The sequence below is a fragment of the Harpegnathos saltator genome, unplaced genomic scaffold (genome assembly GCF_003227715.2).
Source record: "Harpegnathos saltator strain DR-91 unplaced genomic scaffold, Hsal_v8.6 scaffold485, whole genome shotgun sequence".
Lineage (NCBI taxonomy): Eukaryota > Metazoa > Arthropoda > Insecta > Hymenoptera > Formicidae > Harpegnathos > Harpegnathos saltator.
In genome coordinates, this window is record NW_020230299.1 from 840950 (window position 1) to 852655 (window position 11706).

General features: G+C 40.7%; 1 protein-coding gene across 1 annotated transcript; it reads right to left on the bottom strand.

Annotated features, from left to right (window-relative positions):
- Nucleotides 1-706: 706 nt before the first annotated feature.
- Nucleotides 707-10612, bottom strand: LOC105182017 (bacitracin synthase 3). The gene is made up of 16 exons (XM_011139148.3): nt 10476-10612; nt 10233-10370; nt 9731-9938; nt 9088-9575; nt 8477-8654; nt 8137-8358; nt 7726-7955; nt 7484-7628; nt 4748-4869; nt 4334-4465; nt 3676-3883; nt 2917-3398; nt 2661-2838; nt 2003-2224; nt 1563-1792; nt 707-1402 (listed from the first exon to the last, which is right to left on the bottom strand). Exons 1-16 carry the CDS (start codon nt 10506-10508, stop codon nt 1253-1255), a joined length of 3366 nt encoding a protein of 1121 aa, XP_011137450.2. The 5' UTR covers nt 10509-10612; the 3' UTR covers nt 707-1252.
- Nucleotides 10613-11706: the final 1094 nt, after the last annotated feature.

The window sequence follows — 11706 nt, forward strand, 5'->3', positions numbered from 1 at the left end:
TACCCTTAGTTCTCTTGCTGGGGGTAATCGGCTGGTAATCGGGGGGATTACTCCCCCCCCCCTGAATTCTCAGAAATTAGTGCATGCGTTTTCGCGTGTTACCCCTTTTATTCCAGATTGCGGATGTTCTTCGATCGTTTTGCCGATGATGCTCGGTGAGATTCGGCTGTTTGAGCCTGATTGCCGCGGCACGGGTGGTCGGTGCGGTTTGAGGGGGGCTCGCGGCGGTCGTCGGCTGTGCGACGAATGGTTGTTACTTAGCCCTCGTTACACTGAGATCGGGGAGAGGGGTCCGTTACTTTTGGAAAACTTGATATATTTTCTTTACCTTGTGTGAATCGTCTATAAACTCATCATAATTTATAAGGTTCGATAGATTTTATAACTAAATCTCTTACGTATTAGATAAAAACAAATTATTGTTGAAATAATTGCTGTCGTTAGTTGTAGTCCGTTGTTTACCTACTTTATAAAAAAAAGATCTAGCATTTTATTGGTTTATTTTAATTGTTACTTAATTTGACAAAAGAACATAATTTAACCGTAGGGTTGAACCACTGAGTGAAACATTTTATTGGAAACTTTTAATTCTTTAGTAATAAATAATGCGAAAAAATTACGGGTATCTCGATTGCTTTATTATAGATAGAATATATATTATAAAATAATATATACATACAGAGCATTTATACATACATATTCGGAAAGTCTGGCAACGGTCTAATATTTTGAAAAGAACGCATTTTACAAAAAGATATTTCAAAAGTTGTAGAGTTTAAAAAGGTTTATTAATAATCTTATCAATTTGGTCCTGAATGGCGTCTATAATATTAAATCAAGATTACTTTGCCTCTTTTTTTAAATAGGACTCTCTGTTTTTTATCAAATTTTTGTAACCTTTTTTGAATAAGCTTCTTCCAAAACGTTGTAACTTTATTCGATTTGAGTAAATTTTTTCGTAGTTATTGAGCTTTTTGTAGTCAGACATCGGCGATTGCAATTCTTAACCCAAGATGGAATAAGGAAATACTCTTGTCGTATTATGGCCGTATGGAGGAGAGAGTGACAGATGATATATATTACGGGATTTTCCCTCTTCTCCATAACATATTTACATATATTTTCATTGAAGACTCGAGTCTTTCGCCATTAATATGCACCGATACCGATCTTACATTAACTTGAATGTTTTCACAAGATTATATTTTCGACACGATAAAACTCCCTCGTTGACTGTGCAGTTCGCCGCGCTTTAATCCACATACATTTCTCGCAGCTGCTTTCTCGAGATTTTGCCGGTGGCCGTGCGCGGCAATTGATCCACGAATTTAACGCCGCCGCGTAGTTTGCAATGATCCGGCATGTTTTTCTCCACAAACCTGACTAGCTCCGCCTCTGTTATCTGCGTGTGAAATGTAATGAATCTGCGTGTACAATGAATGCGATGTCGGAAGCGTGCATAGAGGCCAGTATAGAAATTTTAAATGCATCGCGCTGTCCGTAACTGCAAGATAACCGCGCGTCCGCCGGTTATCTTGCAGTAATCCTCGCGATACACTTACCGATTTATCCGGCATTCGGTGTACGAAAGCCTTCGGACGTTCCTCGTCAACTTCATGGGGTATTCCTATTACCGCCGCTTGTAGCACTGCCGGATGAGTAATTAAAAGAGTCTCGATTTCTCCGGGCGAGACGTTGATACTTCGAAAATTGATAAAGTCGGATATCCTATCGACAATATACACCTCCCCGTTGTCATCGTAATACGCCAGATCGCCGCTGTGTAACCAACCTGAAACGTTTCGCATTACTCTGTGTTATTCTCTGTCTCTTCCTCCCCTCTTTCCTCCTCCCCCCTCACTATTTCTCTCTTGCTCTCTTTCTGTCTGTCCCTATATATAATGTGTATAATAATGTACAAGCTCTCCGAGCTGGTATTGCTGGTTTTGATATCGTTGATATCGTTGGCCAGCTTCCATCGAGCGTTCGAGATTCATCGTACCATTGGAATCGAAAGCCCGTTTTGTCTCTTCCGGATTATTGTAATAACCCTTCATCATAGTAAGGGTTTTCAAACGTAGTTCCCCGACCTTGTTAGGTCCAAGCGCTTCCTCCGTTTCCTGATCCACTATCTTTATGCGGACGTTACTTGATACGTAACCCACAGTTCCTAGTTTGGTAGTTCTAGTTTGCGCACAGCATACACATGCCGTATCGGTAGTTCCTACGCGAAAACAAAACAGACTTGTTGTTACAACTGAAAATCTCATCTTTACCACTCGCACGCGTGCAGCGAGAAACCTGATTTTGCTTTTAAATTATTCCAACAAATAGTATTTTTTTCTCGAACTGCGTGTCGGATATTTCTTCTAAATTTATTATACATTATATTGTCTTCAAAGCATCGTTAACTTAAATTCCACACAAGTGGATCGCATCTCACGTCAAGCACCATCGTGTTAGAGGTCATTATGCGGTGGAGGTATAACGGGATATTACAAGGTTAAGATTCTGCTCGATGGAAATTATAAACGCGTACACGTGCTCGGGGGAGCTTCGGGCTAACATGAGTTGGAGTTTTATAATTGAAGTTTAAATACAATGGAGAGTGGGGAACAATAGATAATACTCGCTTGATTCTATCGGATCGACCCACTCACCGTAATGATTCGTAACGAAGACATGGGGTAATTTCTCGCGCAGTGCTTCTAGATACTCCTTTTTGAGATGGGCGCCGCTAGAAAGAATTATCTTCAAGCTTGGCAACCGATATTTGTCGAGCAATTTGCTCTTAGTCAATTTGATTAACATGAACGGATCAGTGCCGAACCATGTTACCTGTAAATCATCAAGGCAGTGTTAATCAAATCGGTCTCGAATCTGTCGAATCTGCTCAAGAATGACTTTTCTTCTTACTCGATATTTTTCGATAATCTGACAGAAAGCCTCGGCGTCGTCGTTGTCCGGTACGATGATCTTTTTCGCGTTCGCAGCAATAATCCTATAAGCCATCAGAACACCGTAATGCCAACGCATTGTGGGTGCGACGATACATGTATGGCCCACTAAGTCGCGATTTTTCTCGGGATGCATGCAGCAGTGCAAAGAATAATGCGAGATCATCGTGCCCTTTGGTAGACCCGTAGTGCCCGAAGAGGGAACAATGATAGCAACGTCATCCGGCTGTGTAGTGAAGCACTTAAATTCGTCGACATCGCGAGTGTCGTGATCCCTCACAACGTCCTCCTCCAAGGATTCGTATCCGTCCAACTTGTCGAGGGTCACCACTTTCAAGTTCATGCCGAGTTCCTTAGCCGCTTGCGTTAAACTCGCGGCCGATGAACTTATCGTGAAGACAATTTTTGGCGATGTTAGAGAGAGGAAGTATCGTGCCGTCACTAAACACGTGCGAGTCGATTAGTTAAAAACGCACGCGCGCTGCACCTTTCTTCGCACATTGTCTAAATTTATCGCAGATCTACTTGTAAGATAAATTTTTTTAGCATCGTAAGATAATATATATTTTTTTTTAAATTGCCGGACTTGCAGCAAGACGAGATGCAGTTTTTATTTTAATTGTCGTTATTTTAATTGTCGTTGCGTGTCGTACTTTATCTCTGTCTCTTTCCCATGATACGATTAGAAGAAGAATGGAGTAGAATAAAAGATACTTACTCGGAGAAAGCTCATGATCCCAAGTATTACTAATGGCGCCTATGTACATAGTGCCCAACAAAACTAGGAACGCTTCCAGGTTATTGTCGGTGCACAGACCGATTATATCGCCCGGTTTCACACCTTGCTTCTTCAGCCAAAGGGCGCATTTTATGCTGCGCTCGCTCATATCGGCGTAGGTTTGCACTTTACCCGTAAGAGCATGTACCTGCCGAGCACAAAATCACTGTGTTTTCGCGTTTTTTGTCTTATTTTAATCGTATATTATATACGCGGGATTTCACACAGTTCGGAGCGGAGAAAATCGCCGCCGACACATATGGATGTTATTTATTCGTCCATGTAAGACAGGATTAAGGTAGTTGGTTCGCGAAACCATTTTCTTATCTTTGAAGCCTTTGAAACATTTTAATAATATATGTGAATATTAATGAAAATAAAGCATTTTTATAAAAGAAAATGAAAATTGTTGTTGTTGTTGTTGTTGTTGTTGTTAATGTTTTCGTATATTTATAATAACGCATGTGTACATTTATCTCATTTTAAATTAATATTTATCATTTAAATAGTTTAATAAATTGGTGAATCCTCAGAGAAAATGCATCACTATGCGGACACACTACCTTAATGACACAGACGATAACTTTTTCTAAAATACCTCTCCGATGAAGTCCGGTTTGCTCTTCAACATCTTGAGTGTCTCTTCGGCCACATTGATGGGGACTTTGGGTATCGATAATTCCTTCCCGATTAGAATGTTATCTTCAATCCTAAAGTCACTGTTGTTGCTCTGTAAATTTACATTGAATACATTCGAAACAGGTATTCTCGACAAATAATCGCCCGACAAAAATTTGCAAGTTTAATACTTTGCACGATGTAGTAATGTGGAAGGTAGTGTGTGGAAAATGTATAAATCTCAAGGTTAGATATGTCTATTGACGAGTTTTATAGATAAAAAATTTTCAAATCACAAGAAATGTGGAAGGCGATAATTATTCGACTTTAATTACAAGACATTCGATGACCAACTATGTTTCCTATAATGTAATTATTCTGAAATGTCTCTTACCTTGTTATTAGTTATTGGTTCGCCCATTTTGATCGATTTTGTAATAATTACTTTCTTAATAATCCAGCACGCGCTGACTGTTGATTCGAGTTGGAAGTCGTATAAAATCTTTTCTTTGCTTTAATCTTGGCGCTGCAGGATACAAAATGAGGTATGGAGAATTATTCACATGATGTAGGTGCGATGATAAATGAAAAAAGATTGGCTTGAGGTGTACGTATTAGTGCGACAGCGGGGATTGATTTGGATAGGAGTAGGGGAAATGGCGCATTTAGTGGGGTAACTGATAATTGTTATTGTCGTCATGTTTGATGCCGTTTATATTATCACAAATATTTAGCTTATCTTATATAAATCGTCTATAAATATCTTATCCATTTTGACTATCAATGTTTCCATGTTCTCCGCAATTTTCTTTTCTACAATGAAAAGAAGGACAATGGAAAGAAGGCTGTACAAATTTGTACAATCTCCCTGGTCAATGATAGATTTTCATATCATATAATAAACGATAAGTAATAATCGGCAGATATGACGTAAAATCGGATTGAGATCAATATTCAAACCTAAACCTAACTCTAAAGTTCAAATAATCGCGACAAATAATCAGAGTTCTTTTCGAACGCATGATACGTTGTTACGTGATTACGTAAAATAAGTGATTACGAAATCTTGTATGATATACATCGATGAATGGAAAATATTTGGTCAATCAGAGAGTTTGATAGATTTTATAATCAAACTTTTTTTCCGCATTAGATAGAAGCAAATTATTGTTGAAATAATCGGTTGTAGTCCGTCGTCAACATTCTCTTACAATATTTATACACCTACTCTATAAAAAGAGAGGTCAGCCACATTTCGTTGGTTTATTTCGATTATTACTTAATTTGACGAAGAAAGCAAATCATTTAACCGTAGATTTGTATAATTGAATTTTATTCAAACATTTTATTCAAAATTTTTAATTCTCTAGTAATAAATAATACACAGAAATATATGTATTTCGATCTCATAATATATATTATAAAGTACAATACTTATTACAATAGATAGATACAATTGTAATATATAGGGTGTTCCAGGTCACCTGAACAATCTCTCGTGAAGACGTAGAGCGAGACGAAGCGAACACAAAAGTCCTAAACCGTTTTGCAAAATTTGCAATAATTTTCAAGAAATTAAAAAATCAAAGGAGATGGAGGAGTGTTCGAGCCTTTCGAGCCGTAACATAGCCCAATTTATCTAGTAACTGCCTTCTACATTCACGATTAATTATTCAATTATTATAAGCGCGAAGGAAAAGAGAAAGAGCCGAAAAGAGCCGCCGAAAACAAAAGTCGCCGCGATAATCGAAGGAAATGAGGACGAGGATGACCACACACGGTAGAAAAAGTGACACGTACTTGAAGTAATTTAACGATAACAGATAACAGTATTTATTCTATTACAAAAATCGTGATAAAAGCAAAGAGAGTAAACAATGAAGAGGGTCTCCTTCTCCTGGTCTTAAATATCGCTACTCTTAATATTCGTTGTCGAATCGTCCTAAAGGCTTCTTATTGGTTCACGTCGATATTGTTGTGCCAGCGGATAAAGTTAACGAGCCGTCGTATTATTCGAAACATGATTATCGATATAATATATTGGCAAATATATGCTGATCAAAGATTCACGAATAATAGCTAATAATCAGAATAACAGTTTTGGTCACCGAATTTATTCGTCTGAGACGTCTGTTTATGTTTCTTATTTAACTCGTTCTCGATAATCTAACGGTTTTAACATCTAATATTCCGCGGTCTTGACGGAGTTTATCCGCTAACTGTTTACATTATCTTTAATTTCATAAATGAAAACCTCTACCTTTCATTATATATTCTTGTAGCTTATTTCGAGAGTTTTTTAAAACAATATGATAAAGTATCTTTTTGTCGATTATTTTTCGAGTTATGAAGCTTGAAACTTTATAGTAACGCTGGCGAATAAAAAGTGCCTGCCGCAGTATTTTACGTAACGTTGTTTGTCATTCGAAGAATACGTTCGTCTGACAATTGGCTTGTTAACTAGGTTAACTCTGAGGTTAACTGTGTCAATGTTGAGCAACTTTTAAACTAACAATTTATTGCACGGAACCGTTGATTCTCGATGTGTACAGCAGAGAGGATTTACTACATCTTATCTATAATATATTGACACGTATACATGCATGTATGCACGCACACAACGGAGATGTAAATCTAAAAGAAAACATAACGCGATATACCTCAGATAATATTAATGCCGGGGTTATTATAATTTTGTTAAACTTCGTAATTCAAAAAGTACTCGATGAGAGAATATTTCATTATAGTGTTTTAAAAAGTTCTTGAGGTAAGAATATGCAATGTGAAAAATGGAGAGATTTTCATTAAAGAAACTGAAGATCAACAATTTTATCCACTATCTTACGTCTACCTTGAAACTATAAAATTTTTGTTCAAAACATTTTTTTTTCTGAAACCCTATAATATCCAAATATTTTATTGTTAAAAATAAAACGGGATATAAAGGCCCTGCATATAAGTTATATAAATTAAATGTGAGTTGTACAAACACATACATACACATACATGCATACATGCAGGCAAACAAAAAATCAAAATGTTAAGTTTGGAATTAATATTAAAATATTTAGAAAAACAATTAAAAGTTTGATACACACAAAAATTTCTCAAGTAATTTAGTTGACGTAACTTTTCGCCAATAGCTTCAGTTTCTTCTTATCAACTTTTCCAGTACTGACGCGCGGAAAGTCATCCACAAAATGTATTCCCGCTTGAAGATGGCAATACCACGGTAAATTCTCGTCAACTAGATCATGCAGTTCCTCCTTCGTTACCTGAAATAAAAGAATTGTATTATTTATATAAGTGAAAAATATTAATATAGCTCCGAATATCAATAATATCGCATAATTATTGTGCGCAATATCTCACCTCTTTGCCGGGTACTTTTTGAACGAAAGCCAATGGATGTTCCTCGTCAGTTTCATGTGGCACTGGAACTACCACGGCCTTGAGAACCGAAGGATGAAGCTCGAGTACCCCTTCGATTTCCGCCGGTGACAGATTAATAGATTTGTAGTTGATGATATCCGAAATCCTGTTGACGTAGAAAATCTCGCCGTTCTCATCGTAATACCCTATATCCTTGGTGTGCATCCAACCTGTGTGCACATACACGTATCAATACAACTACTTCGTTCGAGTTTTTCAACGTACCAAGTCTTTTGACAAAAATTTACATTGCATCGATATCTCTCCTCAGATAAAGTGCCTCTTGTATGTAAAGTGTCGCAGAAAATATCGTTACAGAAAGTATCATGTTTCGCTAGTCGAAGTACTAACCGTCCGAGTCAAAGGCTTCTTTAGTTTGTTCGGGATTTTTGTAATAACCGTTCATCATAAATTTCGACTTGATACAGATTTCGCCTCTCATGTTGGGTCCCAGAGTTACGCCAGTTTTTTCGTCGGCTATCTTGATTCGTGTGCCTTTGCTCACAAAGCCGCACGAACCTGGCTTGCTATTTTTTGCTTGGCTCGCGCACAAGCCGCCAGCGTCAGTCAGGCCTGAGGGTATAATCGCATGTGTTCTTATATATCATGGATCAACATAGCAGTAACGCTTTATGTTCGGGACAAATTTGCTCCCGACGAGACAAGATATTGTCGCAGATACTAAACTTACCGTAGCATTGTAATATTTGCGCATGCGGCAGAATTTTCGCGACAGTTTCGTGAAGTTCCTTGGTAAAAGATGCCCCACTAACTACCATCTTCCTCAGAGAGGGCAGAAGATGTTCTTGGAAGATATTCATTTTGACATAAATTTTGGGGAAGCTGGGGTCGGTGCCGAGCCATGTTGCCTAATAGAATCATACATTACATAGTCGTAAAAAGCTGTCGTTGATAATATTAAACTCTCCGCAAACCAGGTAAATAAGACATCTCTTTGAAATTCAAAAATAGAGATGATCTTTCTTCGCGCTTTGTTTTGAATTGAGGGGGAATATTTTTGCTCGTAATCCGGCAGTTTTAGAACAGGCTGAGCTTAATTTAACCCTCGTTCGCAGAAGGTGAAAAACTTTACTCGACGATTACTCGAGAAGCTCACGTTTCAAAGTTCAAGAGAGAAATCGCGTACAACGACAGAATCTCAATGAATAATTTCTACATTAGGGAACGTTTAAATAATTAATCAGGGCCTAGTGTTTGGTCGTGACGATCGATCCGAAAGAATTAATATCGATCGAGCGACTTTGTCGGCTGTTAGATCGCCGGACCCGACTTATAACTCACCTCGTATTTCTCAATGATCTTGCACAGCGTGACTTCATTAATATTGTCATCCGAGAAACTGATCCATTTGGCGTTCGACAAAATTATCTCGATGCACAGGGTGAGTCCGTAGTGCCATCGTATCGTGGGCACCCACACGCATATCTCATTCTTCGTGTGAATCTCCTCGACGGGGGTGATACAGTGGTAAAGAGACGCGTAAGACAGCTCGGTCCCTTTCGGCATACCCGTGGAGCCGGAAGAGCAACAGATCATCGCGAGGTCCTGAGGATTATCGATTTTTGCGCAGCGGAAGCCGTCGATCTCCGCGCGGCTGACCTGTTCCTCGAGAATGTCCGCCAGGGACACGAACCCTGGCAGACTGCTGATAACTACAACTTTCACTTGAATATTTTCCTCCTTTGCAGCTGCGACCAGATTTTTCACGGATTCCTCGTTCACGAAGACCAGCTTCGGGGTCATTAGCGAGAGGAAGTACCGCGCGGATACTGAAAATGCGCGTATCTCTTAATCGACGAAGTCGCTAGGCAACCTCGACGGCTGCCTACGATGACTCTCGCGCTTGTGAGAAAGACGATGAGGTTGGCCGATCGAATCGGGCTTGTACACATTTATCGAAATTTTATAGCGAAAAGCGACGTACGTTTCGGTACCACGTGATCCCACGGGCAGATTACTCCGCCGATGTATAGACTGGCGAATATCGGCACGCACGTGTTCAAGTGATTGTCAGTCAGTATGCCGATGTTATCGCCTTTCCGGATGCCGTGCTTCCTTAACCACAGCGCACACTTGACGCTCCGTTCTCGCATTTCCGCGTAGGTGCACTCTTGCCCCGTGCTGGCGTCGATCTGAGCATTCGACAAAGATCCTCGTGCAACAAATCACGCTCGATACCTGCGAGGAGCCGCGCGCCTGGCGCGCGTTCTTACTTCTCTACTTTATTCGACTCGGTTCGGACGTCGAACAATTAACAGTTAACACACGCCAGTGCGAGGAATGATAGGGGAATCCTTTTATTCGTTCATCTATCATCCCGCGAGTTCTTAACCGTTTCCTTAGCCCCCGCTCTCGGCTCAGCTTAATTGAAGCTTACGGAGCTACGACGGAGCCTAATCAATCATAAGATTTTCACGTGACGTTACCTGTCCGACGAAATCCGGCTTACTGCTTAACCTATTGAGAACCAGCTCCCCGACGTTCGCGCATACCGGATGAGTTTCCTCCTCCTCCTCCTCCGTGCCAATCAATACGTTCTCCTCGATTCTGAACGACGGCATATACTGGCGAGAAAAGCGAGGATAATATACACACCGTGACAATAATTTCCCTGACGACCCGAACCCGTCACTTCGCCTATCGGGTCTATCGATAATGCGCCTTCTTACCTCGTCGGCTTTCTCTCCGCAGCTCATCGCCATGCCTCTGTAAAAGTCTCTCGGTAGCTTTAGCCAGGTCGACGGTCCTACAGCATACCGACACGCGGGTCATTCTTTATGACCGGCTTTTATCGTTGCGTGTCCCACTACCATTGATAATGCTGAGCAACTGCAATCAATTTATCAGTCGGTTGTCAACGAATCACCGCGATCGCGCGACTGCAATATCTGATAATGCAAAAGTGCGAAGCTGTGTGACTGTTAACCCTCGGATGATGAGGGAAATTGTCGCTCGCTCAAACGGCTGTCTCTCTCTCTCTCTCTCTCTCTCTCTCTCTCTCTCTCTCTGTGCGTGAAATACTAAGCGTATAATCTCCATGTCTCGCGACACGTGTGCCCGCTCGTCTTAATTCAACGATCCGTATTAATGTCAATTAACTTTCGCAAATATTTAATGTTGAAATCCACCCGCGCGCGTGCGCGTGTGTGTCTCTCCCGTCGACCTCCAGGACACACACATATACACACACACACACACACACTCGCACGCATATACACGCATACGGAGCCAGAAGCCGTGCTCCGGGATTATTCCGGCATTTTCGTTGGACGGAATAATAAATTTATGATGTCGCGGGGACTTCCCGTTCGGCGGTTTGCAAAATGCATTTGCGCCGGACGATAAAAATACGCTTACCGAAACGGGATTGCATTTGGGGCGTGTTGTATGCATCGCGTCGATTCGACGCGGCGATAATTTATCGTTCGCCGCGCCATGCTGAAATTTTTCCGCTGCGCACTCGCGTGCCATACTGTCCGATCTGACAATGCTGACAAATGTTGTTTCAGACGCCACGGGGTGACGAGCCGGTGGCAATGTCCGTTCGCGGTATGGAATCTTGCCGGATGCGCGCGCACGCTCGCACATGAAATTTACACGGGAAATAATCGCTGTGTTTTTCCGTCGCGCCGGATAATGAAATAGTAAACACCTGTTTGTCCGCCGCCGCGGGACCGATTAAAGCGGCGCCCCGCTGCAATAACAAAACGTTTCTATGCTTTCCGAACTACTTGAAGATAGCTGTAGATAATAGCGCAATAACTACGTATATCGATGCGATAGAGCGATCGAAGAAGCTCGGGAAAATCTTAGGGCGCGATAAATGCCAGAACATTTGCGTCATGCAATATACGCGATACTTCATACGTCATAAATATTATCTATTAGATGACTCATTCA